The sequence below is a fragment of the Phyllostomus hastatus genome, unplaced genomic scaffold, assembly GCF_019186645.2.
Source record: "Phyllostomus hastatus isolate PE091 unplaced genomic scaffold, TTU_PhHast_1.1 phas_scaffold_46, whole genome shotgun sequence".
In the NCBI taxonomy this organism is placed as follows: Eukaryota; Metazoa; Chordata; class Mammalia; order Chiroptera; family Phyllostomidae; genus Phyllostomus; species Phyllostomus hastatus.
In genome coordinates, this window is record NW_025334032.1 from 4,688,765 (window position 1) to 4,712,700 (window position 23,936).

The window sequence follows — 23,936 nt, forward strand, 5'->3', positions numbered from 1 at the left end:
GAAATTGCTTCAAAGATCTAATGTCAAACTTTTTGTTCTCTACTGGGGGTGGGACAGGGTGATCTTATTTCTTAGTGTTGCCAGAACCTGGGCTACAGAGCACAAGTGGAGGCACGAACCAGAACCCGATGGGCTGTCCTGTTCCAAGCCGTCTGGCCACCCATGTGTTTGACTGTTTGGGGACACTGGGAATACATCTACTGTCAGACACACTGATTTAAAAGTCAGGTGAAAATAGCAACAAAACCCAAGAACTGGAGAAATAAATTGCTGGAAATCATGAGAAACTTTATGGCCAAAATACTAGGCCTTTCACCACAAGAGTCTGAACCTTCAGCCTCACTTCACTACTAAGTAGCTCCTCAAACTCTCAGAGTATAGGAGGGATTCCTAGAAAGGGAGAAGGGCAGTATCTTTGGCTGCTCTGTTTCAGTTGTCTGGAGCATTATTTTAATTAGAGAAAGTATGTCAACAGCAGATGCAGAGAGAAAAGCCTTTGTTTGATACACTGACAGGGTAAACAGTGGATTCTGAGATATTCAAGTAACTGAAAACCTATAGGGGCTGGAGCACTCACCTCGTTGAAATGGACATCCTGCATTCCGACATCTTCCATCATGGAAGCCTCCTCATCTATGTTTGGGGTAATCATCCTGAAGGCTGTGCATCCTTGTCTAAACATGCCTAGAATCAAAAGAAAAAGGAGGGAGTTATTAACCTGTAAGTGGATCAATCTTGAGGGTTCCTCGTGCCCTGTATGCTTTTGTATTACATGAAATAACTGATTTTGAAATACCCTATTTCTCAGACCAGAATTCCCATGGGAGCCTGGGGCCCACTGTGTGCTTTCATTCATTTGCTTCCTCATATTTAACCTTTGCTTCCTTCAATTTGTTTCTTTTTCTCACCCCTTTTCATTCACCCACCTTTATTAAAATGTATGTAATCTTTACACTGTAAATGAAGTGAAATGGGTACTGAATCAAATTAATTATAAAATAACCAATAAACAATAATTTGATTTGGTCAGATGACATTTGCTCAGACACAAAGAAAAATAAAGAAGCAAAAGCCAATCAAAGCAAAATATAGGACTCAAAAATAACTGTTTCCTTCAAGGTGTCATCTCACCCAGTCTGGTTGTGGTTAATCCAGAACTCAGATTAGAACTTGCCCTTTTCCTTCATGAAGCAGTCTACAAAACCAAGATGTACTCAACAGCCACTGCGATGAACTGAGAGGGCACCTTAGCTGGTTCCAATGGGCTGTCTAAGGTAAAGAGAGACTTCTGTCCTCCCCACAGCTGTTGAGCTGGAGCATAGAAAGCATGAATAGTTTAGGGGCACAAACACTCAGTTCTCTGGGGGGGGAATGGTGTAAGGTTGGAACTGAGACAAATACCTGGGATAAGATGATGACAATAATGGCCAATTTGGGGCCTCTACACATCTTGGAGACAATGGGAAAAGTTTTATGTTAGCTGGATAATTTCAGCTGGGAAAAAATAATCAAATGAAGGACTTGAAATATCTTGTTACTTTATTTTGTGATCATTATTTACAATAATACAAAACAGACATCAAAATTTGAATTGAGACCTCCCACATTTTGGGGAAAAAGGAACACAGTGAATTTTAATACCAGGTCTTAAAGGAGTAGGTCCTAAAGTCAGAGATTTTCCTACTGAATATTGGTCAAGGTTTCCAAGCCTATCATGGGTTGTCTAATGTCTCTGCCACTATCCTAGTTTAGCCTTGTTTTATTTTATGTAGACAAATAAAAAGCATTAATTTAGGAGCTTGACATTAATGAACACAAAGCAAGATTATAAAATCCAACCACTAATTTTAGGCTACAGAGTACATTTAAATATGCAGCTTAACTCTAGTGGAACAACTGCAAGGGTGGCCAAAGTGCTTTTCTCTCATTGCCCATTGAACCAGAGGGACAAGGAAATGAAGGGAGGAAGAAGAGCCAAGGCAAAGGCCAAGGCCAAGGCCATCCATGCAGAGCTGAAAAAGAAAATCCCCACATCTCTGAGTGTCACGTGGATGGGGCAGCCGGGGCCCTTGGGACCAGGTGCCTCCCTGGTGCCTCCTCTGGCAGGTGCTGTGGCTGTAGGGGATGCCTCCTCTGGCAGGTGCTGTGGCTGTAGGGGAAGAGGGCTGGCTCCCTTTGAGGGGCTTTGTCTGCTTCTAAATATGAGGAAATGTATTACCTGATAATATAGGTCTTAATAGGAAATTGTGGTGGTAATGAGAGATTATGGAGCCCTTTCTGAATTTCTTCCTCTTTAAGGCTCTTATGTATGACAAGCCTAGATTCCCTTAAATTTCATTCCAAATAGCCAGCTGTACCAGAATATAGAAATTCCTTGGCCTGGGCACCTGTGACTTTCTATCATTTCTCACTTTGTAAATGTGCTCCTCATTAGCCAGATCTGGTGCTGCCGTGCTCCAGTCCACATGTGCACATGGGCCAGCTTTTCTAAGAACTCCATGTTCCAAAAAGAAAAGCTCTTTTAGCCTGCACTGATTTTAAAATGGAAATGAGCAACTAGTGTCTAACTAAAGGTTCCTGTGAAGAGTTCATGGCCTGCTAATTTGTGAAATGCAAACAGGCACCATTTACTTCCTGCCCTCTCCTTCCACTGAAAGGCAAGGTTTCCAGCCAGCGAGGCTGCCTTCTAACAAAATAAAGCCAGCTGGGCTGCATTCCAGGAAATGCTGTCTGATGATCTGTTACAACTGTCTTTTGATTGATAAACAGTTTTTGTGGGAGCTATCATAAGGGAAAAGTAAAATCTTTTCATCTTAAGATTGGCTGGTCAGAGATACCCAGATGCAAAGCTCATTAACTAATTCTTAGGAGAGGGAGCCATCAGTAAGAGGTTATATGACAACATGTCATCCATTTTTCTTTTTGATATTGACATTTCTGCTGTGCCTACCAAGTCAAGCTAATGTCATGCCAGTGAACAAAACAATGACTACAGTACACAAGTATTTTTGTACACACACACACAAAATCCCCCACCTCCAAATCTTTCTGAATGGCTCTTGCTTGTGTTTGCTGCTTTATACAGTTTTATATTCATTTTTCAAAACACAGGAATCATTCCTCACCTTTACGTGTGAGATATTCTGCCACCAGGGCTGTGACATGGACATAGCACATTGCTGCCTGTAATAAAAGACACATGCCTCAGAATCACCATTTATAAAGCTTGTCAAAACATGACTGAAATCTACTGGTTGTATGTACTTACATTAGATCAAGGAACCAACTAGCATTTCTAATAGCTGACATCATACCTTTTGGAAAAAAGTGGAACAATTCACATAAACTGAAATTTTTAAATAAGCTGTAGACATCTGGTCAAGATGGCAGTGCAGGTAAACATGGCTCATCTCCTTGTACAACCACATCAAAATTACAACTAAACTATAGAATAACCATCATTCAAAACTGTCAGAAATCAAGCTGAACAGAAGTCCAACAACTACAGAATTAAAAAAGAAACCACACTGAGACCGGTAGGAGGGGTGGACATGCAGAATGGGCTAGATCAATACCCACATGTGGCAGATAAAAATCAGGAGAGATATACATGAATGAGAGGTTCCAGCCATACACTAGGCTTTCTAGGCCCAGGGTTCAAGCCAAGAAGAGAAGTCCCTACAACTTTTGGCTATAAAAACCAGCGGGAATTGAGGCTGTGGAAGACAAACTGCTAGAGTCCCAGGCACTTCCTCTTAAAGGGACCATACACAGACTTATTCAGACTCACTCACTCTGAGCTCCAGCACAGGGTCAGTAGACTGAAAGACATCAGAGACATAGGGATGAAAATTGAATTGTCCAGCATCAGGGCAAGAGCTAGGGGACAGCTTTCTTCCAGAAAGAAGCACTGGAAGAGGTCATTCTTCTTTTTCTGAGTCCTCCCCCAACAGAGCCAAAGAACTAGCAGACAGGAACCATATCTGACACTCCAGCCTAGCTCACACTGTTTGCCCCACACCTTGGTTTCCCTGAGGCCCTGCTCACCAAACTTACAGGTGCACCCAAGGTGTTTCCAGTGGCTTTTCCATACAAATGGTCTGTCTTAACCCATGATTCACATTTTTCTAAATTCTCTCAAACAAGCAGCATCTGGTTTCAGTGAGCCCTGTACCTCTCACTAAGAACCCCAAGGCCTGGCACTAGTAGCAACTGGCCTTAGTTCATAGCATGTACTCACCTGGGCACCTCTAAGCCCAGCACAAGTAGCAGCCATTTGCAGATTGCTTTGTAGCTTAGGCTGTGTGATCACAGACAGAACATAGGCAATGCTGACCTTGGATGTGCCAAGAGCAATCAAGGCCCAACTACAACACAGCCTACATGGTGGGTGCACCTTGAGTACCCAGTTTGACTAATAGGGGAGACTGTGCATGGGAGATGTAGTAGCTCTACACAGAAATATACACAAGGAAACTGCCAAAATGAGGAGACAAACAAACATGGTCCAAATGAAAGAACACAATAAAACTCCAGAAAAAGAACTAAATAAAATGGAGACAAGCAATTTATTAGATGCAGAGTTCAAAACACTGGTTATAAGGATGCTCAAGGAACTTAGTGAGGACCTCCAGAGCATAAAAATAATCCAATCAGAAATAAAGGACATGCTTATTGAAATAAGAACAATTTACAGGGAATCAACAGTAGAATGGATGAAGCTGAGAATCAAATCAGTGATTTGAGTGGATGAAGCTGAGAATCAGATCAGTGATTTGGAGTACAGGAAGCAAAAACAACCAATCAGAACAGCAAGAAGAAAAAGGAATCCAAAAAAATGAGGATAGTGTAAGGAGCCTCTGAACAACCACAAGCATACCAACATTTGTATCATGGGGATGTGAGGAGAGAAACAGTGCAAGGAATTAGAAACCTATTTGAAAAACATAATGACAGATAAATTCCCTAACTTGGTGAAGGAAATAGACATAAAAGTCCAAGAAGTACAGAGTCCCAAACAAGATAAACCCAAAAAAGGCCAACACCAAGACACATCATAATTAAAATGCCAAAGGTTAAATACAAAGAGAGAACCTTAAAAGCAGCAGGAGAAAAGGATTTGGCTACCTACAAGGGAGTTCTCATAAAACAGCTGATTTCTCAAAAGAAACTGCAGGCTAGAAGAGATTGGCAAGAAATACTCAAAGTTATGAAAAGCAAGGACCTACAACCAAGATTACTCTACTGAGCAAAGCAATCATTTAGAATTGAAGGACAGATAAAGAGTTTCCCAAACAAGAAAAAGCTAAAGGAGTTCATCAACACCAAACTAGTATTATATAAAATGTTAAAGGGTCTTCTTTAAGAATAAGAATCAGGGGTGGGAGGTGGGGATGGCTGGGGGGCCGGGGAGGTAAGGGAACTGGAGACAACTGCTTAAACAACAATAAAATTTTTTCTTCTTAAAAGAAAAAAATACGAATAATAAAAAGGCAGCACATACATGATATCTATCAACAATTGATTCTAAAAAACAAAATAAACAGAAAGCAGAACAGAATAGGAATCTTAGATAGATAACATTTTGATGGTTGCCAGGTAGGAGGGGGTCAGGGGAATGGGTAAAAAAAGGTGAAGAATTAAGTACAAGTTGGTAGTTACAGAACAGCCATGGGGCTGTAAAGTATAGCACAGGGAATAGAGTAGCCAAAGAACATATACCCATGACCCATGGATATGGACAAGAGTGTGGGAATTGCCTGAGGGATTGGGGAGGGGGCACTGGGTAGAAGGGGGCAAAAGACTGGTACAACTATAATACCATAAAGAATAAAATATAATTTAAAAAAGAAAGAAACTGCACATTGAGACAAATGGCAATAAATTTGCTAAGGCTCATTTCTATTTAGAGTTATTAAATTTTGATGTAAAAGAAAAAAAACATTTTTCTTACTCTTAGATTTCCACATCATAAAGTGGAAAGAAAACCATTTAAAGAAAAGGCATGTACCTTTCTAGATTCTGAGAGAACAACTCAAATTTCAGGGACTAACACAGTTTTCTCTGCATTTAAAAATGAAGTTTTAACTTTTTCCAAACATAAAATTATAAACCAAAATTATAATTCATTTTGAAAGGATAACATTATGAACACCTTAAAATGAAAGAAAAAATAAAGTCACCACAGTCTTATAAAATTCAGATAGCTGTTGGCAATGAACCTACTATAAGTTCTAATGCATGAGTCTCTGGTTCTTGTCAGAATTAGAGAAAAATTACATCTACTAATAATATGTAGTTGATTTTTTTAAAATAGTTTCTTTTTTTTTAAAGATTTTATTTATTTATTTTTTAGAGAGGGAAGGGAGGGAGGAAGAGAGAGAGAGAGAAACATCAATGTGCAGTTGCTGGGGGCCGTGGCCTGCAACCCAGGCATGTGCCCTGACTGGGAATCGAACCTGCGATGCTTTGGTTTGCAGCCTGTGCTCAATTCACTGAGCTATGCCAGCCAGGGCTGTAGTTGATTTCTTATTACAGCTAATTTACAGTGAAAGTTATGGTCAAACAGAATGGACTCCATGAATAATAAATATGTAAAAATAGTTATATAAATTTTTCAATGTAGAGTATAATTTTACTAATTTAAGCAATTATAGAAGTTTAAAAGTAAAAGCATGCCTTTTTGGTAACACTGTTGATCATTCCTAAATGCCTTAGGCACAGACCCTGGAGAGAGTTTTCATGGGAACCCAGAATTGCCTTACAGGCTGCTGTTTCCCTTATTTCCCCCATTTTACAGATAAAAACTAGCTCAGTATCACAAAATTAATAAATGTTGGATCTGGGATTCAGTACATCTCTGGAGCCCACACACCCAACTCTCCTACACTGCCACCTCCTGAAACATGGCAGCTCGGTACACAAATGGCACTCTGACATCTACCACGTTCACAGATGGAGATGGATGACATCAAAAGGAAAAAGCTAGGCCCTATCATTACTTTAATGACAGAAAAATCTAATTGTATCATAAGTAGAGGAATTTTAGAACCAGAGAGGATTTTTGTTGCAGAAACTGAGTGCACCTCAATTAGCAGGCATTTATATGAACATGAATGTTTTCTAAGAGCTTTCAAACAGTGCTCTTAGAAAATATAAATATCCCCTTATAGTTTGATAAATTATTAAAATGATTTGCTGACTATGAAGAAACTCTGAGCCTAACACTGTTTAAAGTATTATATATTTTTAATTGGCTTCTTTTAATAACTGGGAAATTCTTCTCAAAACTGACTTCTAGTGAATGGGGTGTGGTTTTCTCAAAAACCTTGCTGACTAGGCTAGCAGGACTACCTCTGAGAGATCCCCATTTTTGACGTGGATCCTGGCCATGCTGTCCAGCCACGTCTTCCTGAGCTCAGGGGTGCTGGCATAGGACTTGGCCAGACTGTACTGCAGGTCCACCAGCATCTCTGGGTCATTCTCGTGCTCCTTCATCTGGGCGGTGGCCATCAGAACAGTGCGTATCCTTTTGGTCAAGTCCTTCACATCCGAGGAGAATGTGGTGTGCTAAAACAAAGGTGGAAGAAGGACACATTGCTTTCAGCTGTGTTCTGTCTGTCCACAACATAGTAGATATGAGGCAGAGTCTCAGGGATAAAAAAGAAAGTGGGGCTAGGCCACCCACCTTGATGAGCCTGTCACTGTTGGCACAGTTGTTGATGATAGACAAAGACTGCTGGAATCTGGTTCCCCCGATTCCCACAACATCTGCTATCAGCTGGCTGACAGAAATAATGACCTTGGGGAAACACAAATGTGAGCAAATCAGTTAACTTTCAAATGACTTCTCTGGCTCAGCTCCTACCTTCAGTTAGGATGTGCACGAAGGCAAAGGGGAAGTTTTGAGCAGGGATCACTCCAGTATTTGGAAACAACGTACAAGTCATTTTTCTTCCCTTCAAGAACTATTGCACAAGGTAATTACGCTATCTTTTAAGTGTTTTATTCACATAGGAAAATGGTCATCGGAAAGTGTAGAAGAATGAAAATCAGAGTAAGCCGGTGTCACTTGGATTGTTATTTATTGCTTTCTCTAACAAAAAGAGAGACCTTATTATTTACCTCCTCTGTTTTTGGTTTGAACTTTCAATAAGTGGACTGTCCTTTGCATTTTTTGCTAAGATGCATACACATTAACTCTGCAGTGAGGGGACTCTTTCTTTTTAGGGGTCAGTGAACAGCACTGTCTTTACCCAGTTACTCAAGCTAAAATGTATGGATGTTATTCTATTCCCTCTTTTTCCTTCACCAAATCCAAGTGCAACCAGTCACAAAGTACTGTCAACTCAACCTCTTCCTCCTTCTAATCTTACCATGACTGGTCTAGAATGCCATCCTCTCTGGCCTAGATTTGACTGTGGTTTCCCCAAGGTCTCCCTAGATAAGGTCTCGACTCCTCCAATCTATTCTCAGCACTGGAATCTAGGCAATCCCTCCAAATAGGCACTGATGCTTCCTCAACTTGTTTTCACTCATGTTCTCAACTCCATTATAAGTATCTTCTCTGGTTCCCTGGATGGGCCCTTTCCTATGGGTTGCTAAGCCCCATTCAACTGTCACATCCTCTGAGAGGCCTCCTTGGCCCCTCAGCCAGATGCCCCTCCTTGATGCAAAAAAGTTCCTTTATTACAGCCCTGGGCACACTGTGTCACAAGAGCTACAGAGTTTATCTCTTCTCCAGTTGGATACAAACTCCATGGGGGCCAAGAGAAAGTACTGTTTTGTTCATGGTTGGATCCATGGATCCTAGTATGTAGTTTGCAAAAAAAAAAAAAAATACATACTTGTTAAAAAATTACTGGGATGAAAAGGGCACTCTTATACATATTTGCAGAAGAGTCTATAAAAATACATATGACTTTTCAGTATCTTGCATGGTTCCCAGAGCAGAGAGCTTGGGACATTTTAACTCTGGAGAGACAGGTGTGTACCAGTAGATGGAAGAAGGAAAAGAACCACTTTGGACTTTTTGTGTCTCACCTATGATATTTACGATGAAGCAGCCTTACACAGATTCGAATATATCTTGAATCAATGGAATTTTAGTCAGTCCCATATTAAATCAATATGTAAATGTTAATTTACCAACAGAAACATATCCTGAGCCTAAATCTTACAAGGTGGAGGATGAAAAAAACCAAACTAGTCTATGTGACTTTTGAATTTTCCACCTTGATGCCAGATCTTGTAGTACTCACACAGAGGTGAATCAATAGATGTAACACTTAAAGTTTTCCTGAGAGCATTAAACATTTGAGAGCATAATTTCTATGAAATTATGTTTGGAAAGCTGAACTACACTCACTTGCAAATGTGTCCGGACAAAGGACTTTTTTCCAGTGTAGTCGAAGTTGTTCCTCATCAGGAAATAGAGCAGCTGGGAGGCCTCACTTCTGATGGAGCTCAGTTTGGAGTTACAGAACTTCAGAATCTCATAGCACAGTGCAGCGCACATGTCAGCTCTCCCTTCATAGAACGTTGAGGGAAACTAAATAAAACACAAGAAAGGAAATAACCAAATAAAGGTCAGTGCTCCCTTCAATTCCAGGTATAAAGAGGAAACATGACAATCAATGATGACTTTCCCTGATGAAACAACTTACCTTATAAATTAATGACCTTAAGGCAGTGAAGACATTTTTTAAAGCTGTTTCAGACTGATGTTTTTGAAGAAAACAAAGGTAGACGTCAAAAACTTTTTTCATGAGAGGATTATGTCCATGGTCAGTCAGGAGTTGGTTCTTAAAACACACAAGGATGGCTTGATTAGTGAGACACACTGGAGATCTACAATACGTTTCACACAATTTTGAAGCTCAAAAGTTAAATTTCCAGGTACTAAATAAGACAACTTATAACTTAAACAAATTCTGCCATGAATCCTCTAGGAAAGCAACAGAATCCTCTTATATTACAAATAAGCCTAATAATAAATTTTTGATTTGGAGAAAGTACTTTTTCCTATAAAAAGAAGGACTAATTATAAAATCTCCTGGCAAACTGTAAGATGGTTTAAAAGGGCACTGTTCCCTATTACTGATTTGGCTTCTATTTATTTCCTTATTTTTACTGTATACCAGCAACTAATACAAAGGTAATGTTTGTGACACCTTAATTCCAACAAAGGAGTGTCATTACAGGTGTTGGCTAATTTAAGGGCTGGAAAAAACACTGACGTGATGTATATGAAACTCGTCTTCCAAAAGCGAGGTTCCCCCACCCCCACGCTTCTCAGGCACTCTGTTAAGCTATGAATAATCAGTTTGGTAAGGTGGAAAACGTACAGGCTTTGCTCAGGCACCATTTATCATTTGTATGGATTTGGCAAGTAAACCGAGTCTGACCATTCTCACCTGTAAAACAGATGGCCCTAAAAATTGACCTTGCACAGCTGCTGTGAAGACCTGAGGTCAAGTATAGGCAACATCTGACACATACTTTGGTCTAGCTCAGTAAATGGTTGCTAGAAGGATTTTAACATGCCAGGGATTTTTACTTGATAAAAAAATAAAAATAAGAGGATCACAATTAATTATTTCTCTTCATTCTTCAAGACTTCCTCACACCAGCAGCAAATTCACACTTATTAAACACATTGTAAATCTGGTTGGCTAAAATGCCCATTGACTGCTGTTCATACACAGTAGACAGAGGTGTAGTCCAGCTGGAGGCCAGCATACAGCCATCACATTTAAACATGTGTGGCAATAAAGACCTGCATCTTCAAATACAGACAAACCTCTCTGAACAAAGGTGTGTTTGGGAAAGAGAAATTGGTACAAGTAGGCAAAAATGACTATAATAAAAAAATGTCAGGAGGCCAGTATCTCAAACCAATCTTACAATTTAGCCAAATGAACAAAGATAACATATATACAAATAATTTTGTTACACAGCAAGGTACGGCTGGAGTAATAGTAATAAGAGTTACTGCATCTTATTGTTGGGAAAAAATTTACTCAAGGAGTAAGTTTTGTTTTTTTAGTGATTCACAGATGTGTTCACAGCTGGTCAGACACCTGGAATACACAGTAACCTTTATATCATGAAACACTGAGGTACAGTATTGAATTCCACCATGGGTAAGAGAAGGAATTTAATGAGCAGAAAATATGATTAAAATAACTGAATAATTCTCAACCACGAGCAGCTGTTCAGCAACCAAAAAAAAGGGAGGGAGCTGTTTCCAATGTTTTGGGAACTGCCAACATGTTTTATTGTCTGTGAAAATCACTTTCCCAGAAAACACAGTCCTTCCTAATTATGAATGGATTAAGGTTTGGGTGAATCTGGATGTAAGCTTTTATTTTTCTTAGAGCTCTTTGCTGGTGAGATCCAGAAGACACGGTTCACAAAATTTTGAACCCCTCGTCCTGCTATCTGAATTGACCTGTCTCTTAAGTTCTTCCCTCTGGAATTGAATTCTTTTTCCTTCCACCTCTCTGGCAAGGTTTTGCTTCTCATTTTCAGGACTTAGCCTCTTAGGCTCCGATCCCAAAATCTGCTTGCAAGAATGGAGTTAGCACTCACTTACACTGAGATATAAATAAGCTCTCATTTAAAGGGGTAAAGGACCTTTAATACTGGGCGCATCCTAATTTACCAACTGATTTCCTTAATTTTCTAATCAATTTGCTCTCTCCCTGTGTCTGTGTGTGTGTGTGTGTCTCTCTCTCTCTCATTAATTAGAAAGTCATAGACACTAAACATAAAAAAACTTTTAAACATTCACTAAGGCTCACAGGGGGAAAAAAGAAAAACAAAAATCACCCTTCACTTTTGCACTCAGAAATAACCACAGGTAACAATGGAGTGTTCATTATTTCCACTTTTTTTCTTTATAGACTTTTTTTGAAAGGAAGGGATACTTTTTAATTTTTTTATTTATCTTTAGAGAGAGGGGAAAAGAAGAAGACATGGAGAGAAACATCAATGTGAGATATATACATACATCAATTAGTTGCCTCTTGCACTCCCCCAACTGGGGACCTGGCTGACAACCCAGGCACATGCCCTGACTGGGAATTGAACCGGCGACCTTTCAGTTCACAGGCTGGCACTCAACCCTCTGAATCACACCAGCCAGGGCTCTTTATAGACTTTTACTGAGTATGGAAGAATTTCATTCAGGAAATTAAGACAGAATAATATTAAAGGTATGATATTTCAACCAATAAGATAGAGAACAGGTTACATATAACTCTCAGGAATTGTCTGATGTGGATTCAGTTTTGACTGCTGAACATGGCCTCCTCAGGAAATGGGTCTTTCAGAGAAAAGCACACATTATAAGTAATTTTTAAAGATCCAAGAACAAAAGAAAAACTTAAATCTTGGGTGCCAAAGTAAGATATCTGGAACTACACTATTCAAGACAGGTACATGTTTCTTAGGCATATGGCATTTATTTTTATTTAGGCACTAATTTAAAAATAACGCTACAAGTCTAGTTTAAGAAGAGCTCTTTCAGTTGTAGATGCTCACCCATTGCTAAGATGACCCAAACCTCATGTGTCTTTGCAGACAAGGCTCATGGTTGTATAAATCAGATCCCAAGCTCCTTAGGAAGACCCCAAGTATCCGAGTGCTCCTCACTCTGGTCATTCCTAGCTCTTTATCATCATGTCCTGGTTCTCACCACACAGCTCAAATCAAGAAAAGGCACTGCATGGTATTTCTAAAAATACATTTTCAGGTTAAATTTGTGGACACATTAAAAATATTATCAGCTATTTAAAGGCCAGCATTGTTTTGGGGTGATGTTGATAGGCATTAGAAAACAGCCAGAGAAGAACTGTATTTTTCTGAATGTTACTATCTTGGTTAACAAACACAACCTTAATTTATTAAATGAGGTAACATATGTGAAAATGCCTAGCCTGGTACCAGCATCTGCTGAGTACTTGGTAATTTTCTTTTTTTTCTCCTATGAGAGACTGTTCAACTACCTTCACACACACACACACACAAACACACACACACACACACACACACCCTCCTTAACGGAGAACAAGGGCTTTGATAGGCCAGTTATATAGTGATCTTGGGCAAATTTTGTAACCTGTCCCAGTCTCTATCTTCTCGTCGACAACATGAGAGGTAAGGATATCTACTAGGCCAGACTGTCATGAAGATGCATGCTTGAGCCTTGGAAGGTGCTCAATAAATAGTAGGAAGTTACTATAATAATAACAGTCAGAATTCAGGGATTAAGTTTTTTCAAATGTTTTCACTCATTAAGAATGCAATTTCTGATTGCCTTTGGTAACTTCTTATATGTTAAGAAACATATAAGAAAATTAACATATAAAAATTAAGAAACTCAGAAATGATGGGGCAATATCTGTGGAAGATGATTTTTCTGCAAACAATTATGTCAGCTAAATCAATGTTATAATTTAATTTTTCTGATATGCTCCAACTGATGCCTCAGCTGACTAAAAATTTGCAAAGATCCCAGTGGCTGCTGTGCCAGTAAGTGTCATGAACCTGTGAATCCGGGATAGGTGAGCCCACAGCTTTGTGTGACTTCCGTTGATGCCATAACATTTGCCCATCTTCCACTTTTTAATGGGGTAGGGGTGTTAAACTTGAAACAATTTTTGCACACAGGCATATAAACTTTGACACAGAATCAATCCATGACACAGCAGGCATAATTGCCATGTTCTACATAAGGAAATCAGGGCTTAGAGATGTCAGGTTGACCTGCCCAAGGCTTAAAATCTGGCTAATGGTGGAGTTCGAACTTAAACCTATGGTATATCTGTATACATGGCTGTCTCCCATGTGTATTATAGCTGGTGGTAGGCCCTTTCAAGGGTCATTTCACTTAAATGTGAGGCAGATACTATTCTTCCAATCTTACAAATGAGAAATCTTAGGTCTGGAGACATGAAGGAAGTAATCTTCCTAAAGATATTCAGCTAATAAATGTTACAACCAGTTTATCAGATGTTTCTCTCTCAAAAGTCAGAACCTATTTGCTGGCCAGTCATTTGAATATCTAGGAACTCTGACCATTACTCTTCTTTACTATGAAGCAAACAATTTAAAGGGGGGTGGATAAGAACTAGAGGCTGTTTAGTAAGGAAACTATCACTATTCTCATGGTACTGCCAAACCATGCCTGTGCTGCATGTGCCCTTCCCCCATCTGTCAGGCCAGGTCTGCAACTGCCTTGTAGCTCCAGGGCTTCCTGCTCAGTTACACAGTGAGGCCCGCCAGAGAGTAGAGGAAAAGTGTTGTGACTACTGTCCTGAACTTAAGGATTCATGGTTAGCAGTGATGCAGGTGCAACTACTCACATGAAAAACTTGACTGCGAGCCCTGGCTGGCGTAGCTCAGTGGATTGAGCACGGGCTGGGAACCAAAGTGTCCCAGGTTCGATTCCCAGCCAGGGTACATTCCTGGGTTGCAGGCCATAACCCCCAGGAACTGCACATTAATGTTTCTCTCTCTCTCTCTCCCTCCCTTCCCTCCCCAAAAATAAATAAATAAAATCTTAAAAAAAAAAAAAAGAAAGAAAAAAAGAAAAACTTGATTGCCAGGTGGGCTGGAATGGGGGTAAAGAGCAGAAAACTGTACTTGAACAACAATTAAAAACAAACAAACAAACCAAAAACTTGACTGCCTATTTACATAAGCATTTTTAACTAAAAATATCCAAAAGAACACAGAAAGGCGTTCCAAACGCGGTTCCAGTAGAGCAACAGTATTCAGACCTCATCCTGAGTTTGATTTAGTCCGTCTGGGGTAGGTCCTGAGAACTGGTGTTTATAACAAGTTCCCAGGGTCTGCAGTTCTGGGAGCCTGGGAACCACACTCAGTTTCACCAGAACAGTGACTCTTTGCAGTAGGACACTGCTGCCCTCACACTCACTGTATTAGGATCTGTATTTCCTTGTCTCTCAGCAGGTTCCTAGTAATAATAGTTCAGGGCACATGAGTATAGCTTGGCTTCTATGAAGAATAAAGGTATATTATAATAAAGTGACATGAGACCAGGGTAAATATTTTTAGTCTAATAAAGAGATGTGCTTTATTAGTGGAGATTAGTGCTTTATTAGCAGAGAGTGACTTAGGTTATGTTTACTGTTTCAATATTCATAGCATATTAATATTCATTCAATTTCTCTTTCTATGCTAGAAATGGAGGAAATCATTTATCAAGAATAGGAAGTATTAGGTTCCTAAAAACAAGGGAGTGCCTAAAAAGGCCATCTCTACCTACTTGAATATCTCCTAAAAGCTAAATTAGACCAAAACAACTTTTATTTTCTATCCCTAAAATGCTTCTACCATTTAATTTAATAACAGATTTTTAAAAATTTAAGAAGGTGAATGTGTTTGTACTTAATGCTTCTCTATGGATAAATATATATATTTCAATTGCTACCACATTTAGACATGTTTAAAGAGAGTAGAGGCAGAAATACCTGATTATATTTTCATATTTGTCACCCTTGAGGGCATAACAAAGCCTTTTTTTTCCAGTTAAATACTGTCTTCTAGCCAAGAGTTAACCGCCCTGAGAAACTGTTTTCACCACTTACATGCCTGTGGCTCACCCTGACCTGTTAAGCTTTCTTATATTTCAGGGAATGTAAGTTGGTAACTGTTAGGTAATTTCATTAAGGAAATTTAAGGAATAATGGTTTCCTTATGGGGGCAAAAACAATTGCCATAGTAAAAAGAAAACACGAAAAGTTCTTGCTGGCTCAGCTGAAAAAGCAGGATGAATTCAAAAGGTAAAGCTCTAACCATGAACAGATGTTCAATACTAACCTTAAATGCCAATGTAAATAGAGAGAGAGTATCCAGAACCGTGAGGCACACCTCAGTAGCAATGTTGGCTTCAAGTAATGACTGGTGAAGAACATCTGCATCCGAGTGGCCATAGCCTGCATGAATTATAACACCAGGTTACTGCCAAGTGGCTGCAGACAGAGAGGCTGGCAGCGTAGTAGAGTCACAGTCAACTTTTGATTATTAATAGAAGGCTTACTTTTATTGGGGGGGAGGGGTTGGTAGTTAATAAGGTTTCCATTCATATTATGATTATTTTTTAACCTTAGAAGGAAAGTAATTGCAGCAAACATTTATTGTGTGCTAGCTATGTGCCAGCCATAATTCTAAGAACTTTACATGTTTTACTTCATTTAAACCCTCAACAGCCCTATGAAATATGTACATTATTAGACCCTCTTCACAGATGAGGAAATAGAGGCACAGAAAGACTAAACAACTTATCTTAAGTCACACAGTTAGTAAACAGGGAGCTAGGAGGCACCTGGACAGGAGTCACTCAATCTAGCCACTTGGCCAAGCTGTTAGGATGGTGAGAGTGGTGAAGCAGGTTGAGATTTCCAAAGCTTCCCACACAGAAAGAGGCAGCAGCACAGCACAGGGGTTAAGAAGACGAGCCAAGGGTCGCACTGCTGGTCATTGAATCCAGCCTGGCCACCTACTAGCTGTGTGACCGAGGGCAAGTCATTTGACCTCTTTATACCTCAGTTTCCTCATCTGGAGAAAGGGAATAATAATAGTATCTATCTCAGAGGCTGTATTGAGTATTAAATCACTAATATTTGTGAAGCTCCTAAAACAGTGCCTTGTACATGATGCTACATGCCAGGTAAGTCTTAAGTCAATAATGTAGAGCTGTAATATCACCTACAATAATGAATGATAATCAAGAGTTGACTGTACTGCTAATAATATTCTACTTGCTTTAATAAAAGCACAAAAGCCAGTATGTCAAAAGAAATATTTAAGAAAAGGAAAGAACCTGAAGTATCATAATTTAAGTACAAACTGGTATCTTCTTATGTGGCTGTAAAATCAACTTAGTACTAAGAAAAATGTAGCTTGACATACAATTTGAAATGTGAAGTTATGAAACAGTATGCATTAGCAAAATATATATAGGGATGCAAAGATGTTACAGTATTGATCTAGATTACAAAGAAAGATGGCATTATAATAAAACATCATGTAATGTCTTTCTCCAAGGAGCAAAAACAAATCAACACTTACTATGCAGGTAATTTTCATAATACTCCAGAGAGGAGGACATTTTGTACACAGATCATGAAAATGAAGTACAGAAAACACAGAAAATTTTCTTGAGGCCAGAAGTGGGAAAAAAAAGAAACTACGCTCCAAATTTCTTATTTGGGTCACTGCATCATACTACCTATTATTAGGACAAAAGAAAGTAATTAGTATGAATCTGTCTATTTTGACTAATAAATGTCAATTACAGGAGGATTTTTAAAAGGCTACAAAAAAGCTGTTTTTGTCAGTTGCTTTTTAAAATATGATAAGAACCCTATCATGTGTTTTCATATAATTTTGTTTGGCTTTTAAAAGGTGGTTCTGAAGCTCTGTGTTTGTGGACTGTGAGTTTTCAGATTGTGACAGAGTCCATGTACATAGTCCATGTGCATGTGGCAGAGTCCTTGTGACCAAGGGTACATAATGAATGCTACATATTTTAGTGATGCACATAACACATTTGGCATCATGCTAGTTCTACTTCTTTTTATTTCAGCTTTTTTGGTAAAAAAAATCTCTTAGAGGAAAGAAAGATGGATATTTTTGGTACTAATATTCATTGTACTGCCTTTGTAAGTCAAGGCATTTCCTCATTCAGTGAGATTTGTTTGGTAAGATACAGAGACAACGAAAGAGGAAAACAGATTTATGATTATTGTTACAGTGAACACAAAATGGAGCAAAGGGCAAAAAACCATACTTTTTATTAGACCAACGAAAACTATCACACAGGCGGGAGGACCCTTTACTGAGGGTGGCCATTTACACCAAATTTAAAGTTTTAGAGTCTGGGTTAAATTATAACAATGAACTTGCTTTGGTGATTCTTTTAATTTTTTCTCTGCGTGAAATTGCCCTTTCTTTCTCTTTTCTTTAAAGGTGGAGATATAATATTCAAATGATATGTTAATATTTACATTTAGAGTTAAATTCTACAGAAAGTAGTAATCACACTAAAGATAAGTGGCACGTTGTCTCATTGATGTATTCCCCCAAATGCACTAAGTTACAATTATTTTGTAAAAGTTATCATTTTAAATTTAATTTTTATTAACTTTATTGGTGCCCTTTCTATTTCTAGATAACTTACTGGCAAAGTGTACCCAGGTGATTATTATAGATAAGGTGGCTTATACACTGAAAGTCCCCACATAATTTACCTGATTTTGGAAATACTGGCGAATGTGCAAAAGTATTATTTCTAAACAAGGAAACATGTCTGAGAATCAAGGAAACGTGGCTTTACAGCATTTTTAATTACTATTTGAGTACAGACATTTAAAGCTACAAGCCTACTTCACCTATTTTAAAATATATATTGTGCATGCTTAAACTTTTGAAAAATATTAATTTTACTTCAGAGAATACATGCATTCTCTACATTTTTCATATTAATTCAGTAGTATGTACAATAAGGAATTTAATTATCACCTATATTAACTTTCTTACTCTTGATTCATAGTCATGAAAGAATTTCAGAGTGAGATGGGATTGTACAAGCCATCTCTTCCAACTCCTTATACCATGTGTCAGCGAACCAGATAATAGCCCCACTGGGTCCTTGCCCAGTCTCTGTTTTCACAACTCTAGCTGCACGTGCCTTCACTATCTAATGGGCATTTCAGGTAGAAAATGACTCCCCGAGTTGACCTGAAATCTAATTCTCTGCAACTTAATCCAGTGATCTTAAACTCTTATACTGAATTATATGAAATACAGGTTTTCTTCAAGCATATTTACCTCTTGGCTGGTTTTTCTCACACCAGTGGGAAATATGAATTACTATACAAATTAATTTAATATATTCCTAGATAATGCATAACATCAAAATAATACAAAGTGTTATGTTATATTTTTTGGGAATGTATCACTTATTTGCAAACATGTTTCACATAGTTTCCCCCTCATAACTTGGTTTATATAAAATATTCTGCATGTAGCTATTTCTCAATGTGTCACTTGGCACAGATCTCTTCTAATGATACACAGTGAGTGCACTTTACAGTAAATAAGTCATTGTCTTAATGTTTTAAACATTTACTTTTCATATAATTTCTGGGTAATGACCCAAACAACAAGCCTCTACCATGTGAGTGTTTTTGAAATGGATAAAAACTATTGGCCATGGGGAGAATTGTCATTTTCATTATTTCCTATTAAAATCTGAGAGTATAGATAAGTCCCTGCTAGAGTACCCTGTGTAGTGTATATGATGTCTTTTCCCATGTTCTGTTAAAGGGTGATGGAGATGATACAGTTTAGCACATATTGGATTAAGTTCCTTACAGTCCTCTGCTGCTCCCTGCTGGTCAAGATGAGGTCTGACAAAGCCTTTCCTACTGGGACAGAAGAGAAAATAAAAAATGTAGGGGACTCTTCCTATTTTGAGTCTTCTCAAAAATAAATTCATTTTAGAGTCTGGCATCCCAGCAAATATCTCATATATTGGATCTATGTCATATTGGTTTGACCTAACAGAAGGTATTGTATTCATAGTTAAATAGGAATTTTTTTAAAAGAGACATATATGGCTATAAGTCTCCCATAAATGCCTACATACAGATGTAAACAATCATGTGTGTACAAATACATATATATGATCATACACATACATGCATACACACAGTATACACTCCTTTCCCTGTGGTTTTTGGCTGAGTTGACGATTTGAAGCCCAAATGCTAACAAAGGGAAGGGCCGAAGCCACCCAAATACACATAATGAGAATTAGAGCTGTATAATTAGAGCTGTAAGTTCTAGGGGAAGATGCAAGGACTACAAGACATCAAGACCAATGTGGAATGGTCAGGAATTGTAGCAACACAGGAGAAGGCTAAAAGAAACAGCTATGTACTGTTTACAGGGAAGGCAGAAGGAGAAACTTTGATTGAGGATAGTGCCACAGAAAACTTACTAAAGAAAAAAAAAACCTCCAGGATGAAGGAGGAGAAAGGCAAGAAGGATGGGTTCTCTGTGTAGGTAGCAAGAATACAGAATGGAAATCAACCATGTAAACAATATGGTTTTTGGCAGTGGAACACAGCCAGCTGCTTCTCTCTTCCAATTTAAACCACCACCACAAAAATCTATTTGCAGTGGGAGGGGCTGCTGCATATCTTAGTGGATTACAGTTATTAATTTGGCTGTTGATCATTTATTTTATTTTTCTTTGTTTTCTGTGTTTCCTAAATAATTATCTTTGGAGGTGTGGCCTCAGTCTACTTATTTTTTTTAAGTTCTTTAAGTATTTGTGTCAATTGACAGTGAGACAGTTCCTGTGTTACAAATTATCTGGGCTAAGGCAATGTAGCAGGTCCTGCAGCTTAGTGGGACTTTAATTTCTGTTTGTTAATCAGGGAATGAAAACTAAAAATAACAAAACTCCTTGTTTTGTTTGTTTCAACCCCTTGTCTGCAGAACTAGAAAAAGCCCTAATAGAGAAGATGTTGAAAAATCAAGTATATTAGCCTTAGATGTGTCACTAATATACACTTTACAGCTAAGTATACAGCTCAGAACTAGCATTTGCAAGTTACCAATTCAGTATGTGGCAGACATCATACTGATTTAAATTAATCCTGGATTTTATAAAGAGAGACTATGCCCATTACATTTACTGTTGTTGGGGTGGAAGAATGAGCAGCTGTTGTGTTTTGATTCCTCAGCTTTCTTATCCTGAACTACAGGTGACCCTTGAATAATATGGGTTTGAAATGTGTGGGTTCACTTATAGGCAGATTTTTTTTCAATAAGTACTGTAAATGTATTTTTCTTTGCTTATGATTTTAATATGGATAACATTTCCTTTTTCTAGATAACCTACTGCAAGAATACAGTATATAATACACATAACATACAAAAACATTCATTAATCAACTGTTTGTGTTACTGATAAGGCTTCCAGTCAACCATGGGCTATTAGTAGTTAAATTTTGGGGTCAGAAGTTACATGTGAATTTCTTACTGCAAGGGTGGTTGGCGGTCCTAGTGCCTGTGTTGTTCAAGTGTCAACTGTATTACTAACTTAATGTGATGGGAATATTGTCTTTACTCTTGGCCTACATTAAGAAAGAGGTATAGAAATCACAGTGAATGGAGTCCTTATGATTAGAAATGATGAGGAGATATTAATAATCATGTAGTAAAGACATTACTTACAATGAAAACGACTAATTGTCTAGACAAAACAATAACTACTATGTCATGCTTGGAGAAAAGGTGGAACAATTAGAGAACACACCACCAACAGAAATGGTATTTATCATATATGATCACATTAGTTTTCAAAGTGCTGCATGGTTGATATCTTTTAGCTTTTCTGCTTTGAGAAACCCTTAAGAAGATGAAACACTTAGATTTTAGGAACAGCACATGATGCCACATCCCCTCTGGTGACTGAAAAAAGTCTATTAAAAATATGCACCCACATTTTGGCAGAATCTCTACTGTGAAGTTAGAAAGCACCAAAGTTAGGAAGGCAAGATGAACAAAAGGTCTCGATTTGCAAGTGAAGCAGCCTCATAAAGCAGACTTCAACCTGATTAAATCTTACCATTGTCTACAGAAATTCCAAGCACACTTGATATCTTTCTCACACTGAAAACACAGAAAAAGTCACTTTGTTATTGGCTTTTCCACACCCTCACAAATTAATTCATGGGCTTTACGTTTTCACAACAGTTTAACATACATTCTAAGCTTGAATGTCAGAATATGGACTATGGTCAATTACATGCACGGGATCAGGGCGAAGAAGTCTGTCCCAGATGTTCTCAGAAGTAGCAAGGGAAAAATCAATGAGAATTTTGGCACCAGGCAATGAATCCAAATATTACATTAAAAATATCAGAGACTGATTGAACTTGCCAAATTTTGTTTTAAAAATACCAAGCAGAGAAGTTGGGACAAAAGGTCTAACACTTTAGGTCTGGTATTGTAGTTGACTATGGTCCACATTATGTCATTCTCCTCCAAGGAAGGGGAACTGCGCCACGAGCTCTTCATCCTACTTGATGTAAGCTGGAAGAAAAGTCAAGTTGGTGAAGTGGTGTGGTGTGGCTTGGGGCTCTCCCCTCTGAGATGTCACATGAGATGGCTGGCTGTTACGATGGTATGTCATGGGACTTACTGTGGTTAAAAGTGAGAGAGTTATCCAGGCTGCCCAGCTGCTGCAATCTGGCATGCATCATTCCTGTTCTGATATGGGAAACAGGCAATGTCTGAGACTTTCGATCATGAACTATGGGTCCCAACCCTTCCTGGTTCCTGCAACATGAGTGAAATGGAATAGAAGCAAAAGTTAGACTTGTTACACTGCAGAGAAACAGGAAGCATTAGTAAGGAGAGGACAGAGCAGAGAGGAGACTGGCCACATGAGGACCCAGCATAGAAGCCTGTCTGTGAGCCAGAGACATACAGGCAGCAAAGCACTGGCAATGACACAGAAGCAAAGATGAAGCCAAAGCAGAGAACTTTTCAGGTTTAGAAAATACTTTAGAGATGCCACTTAAAAAAGAATTTGAGCATCAGTCCAATGTGGTGCTTAAGTTAGCATTTTGACAACTGCCAAAACACCACACATCTTTTTGAATTATATGTTATTAAAGAGCAAAAAAAAATTTTAATTAAAATAATGCTTTGGAAGAAACAAAACAAACATGCAATGGAAGGGATTATATGAAGTGGTTTTAGCACCTTTATTCTTACCCAAGCAGGAAGGAGAAGAGCCATACACTTTGTTAAACTTGTCAGCAGTCAAGTAAAGAAAATAGAAAAGTGATCTGGGTTAGCAATCAAACAGCTAACTTCCTATCTGTACCACCACCAGAGCAGAGGAAAAACGAGGCCAGTGCTGGAAAAACACCTGTCCCCATCCCTTGGCCAACCACCTCCTCCTTGAGTTATTTATTGTGTGGAGTAGAATAGGGCATGCATGAAATATCATCCGGTAACATGCTGCTGGCTGTTTTTAAAGTGACACAATGAGAAGGCGCAGTATTCATAAAACTGAACCATTATAAATGGTAAACTCTGACAATGTTTGAATTATCATTCAGAATCTTTTTCACATGCAGCAGAGACCATGACAATTTTCTATAAAGTATGGTGTGACTTTCCATAGCGCACATAACAAAGAAACATCACTCTCTACTCCCACTTTCCTATACTCATCTATTTTTAAGATGGTCAAAGGTTGTATAGTTTTGTGTGCAAATACATATAAGGTACTTATAAAGATGGAAGATTTTCTTTAAAAAAATTAAATATGTAGTCATTAAAAAATGAGTTAAGTTTCACAAAACCCAATTTTAAAATATTTTGTTGGAGCAGAGAATTTCAGCCTCCCACATATACCATGTTCAGCTCTGTGGCATTTTATTCTACTTTGCACATTTTCCAAATGCCATCTTGTGATGTAGGTGACAATTACTGTAAGAAGGGTATAAAGTTGCCCAGTTCAGTGTGTTTCTATTACAAACACACTGTTTGCCCATCTTCACAAGACAAAGTCAAAGCAAATATATCCTATAAGGATACCTTGTGTATAGTTGTATTTGGCACTCAAAATCTCAAATGTAAAAATTACTGATGAAAATAAAAAAAATTAAGATCAGAGAACTTTAAGTGCTACCACATTTCAATTAAAAATAGAAAATATTAATAGGAGGAAAGCATAAAACAGTCTTTCTAAATTTGCTCTTTTTAAAAGAAAACATATACTTTTATTTAACATAAAATATAATTCTGACAATTTCTCAAATAGCCCAAGAAAAGAACGATATTAACATAAAAAGCAAAATCTTCACATTCAAACA

General features: G+C 38.3%; 1 protein-coding gene across 23 annotated transcripts in view; it reads right to left on the reverse strand.

The window, feature by feature from the left end:
• Nucleotides 1–23,936, reverse strand: part of DOCK9 (dedicator of cytokinesis 9) — a 337,662-nt gene that overhangs the window by 52,659 nt on the left and 261,067 nt on the right. For 14 of the 23 annotated variants that reach the window (XM_045821855.1, XM_045821848.1, XM_045821843.1 and 11 more), the window contains 8 exons: nucleotides 22,250–22,386; nucleotides 15,850–15,965; nucleotides 9,666–9,803; nucleotides 9,368–9,550; nucleotides 7,688–7,801; nucleotides 7,354–7,569; nucleotides 3,126–3,183; nucleotides 578–684 (listed from right to left, as the gene is read on the reverse strand). In XM_045821855.1, coding sequence (XP_045677811.1) covers nucleotides 578–684; nucleotides 3,126–3,183; nucleotides 7,354–7,569; nucleotides 7,688–7,801; nucleotides 9,368–9,550; nucleotides 9,666–9,803; nucleotides 15,850–15,965; nucleotides 22,250–22,386 — 1,069 coding nt within the window. Of the gene's footprint in view, nucleotides 1–577; nucleotides 685–3,125; nucleotides 3,184–7,353; nucleotides 7,570–7,687; nucleotides 7,802–9,367; nucleotides 9,551–9,665; nucleotides 9,804–15,849; nucleotides 15,966–21,673; nucleotides 21,718–22,249; nucleotides 22,387–23,936 lie in introns of all 23 variants that reach the window. The other 9 variants (XM_045821862.1, XM_045821858.1, XM_045821852.1 and 6 more) reach the window with 2 other exon arrangements.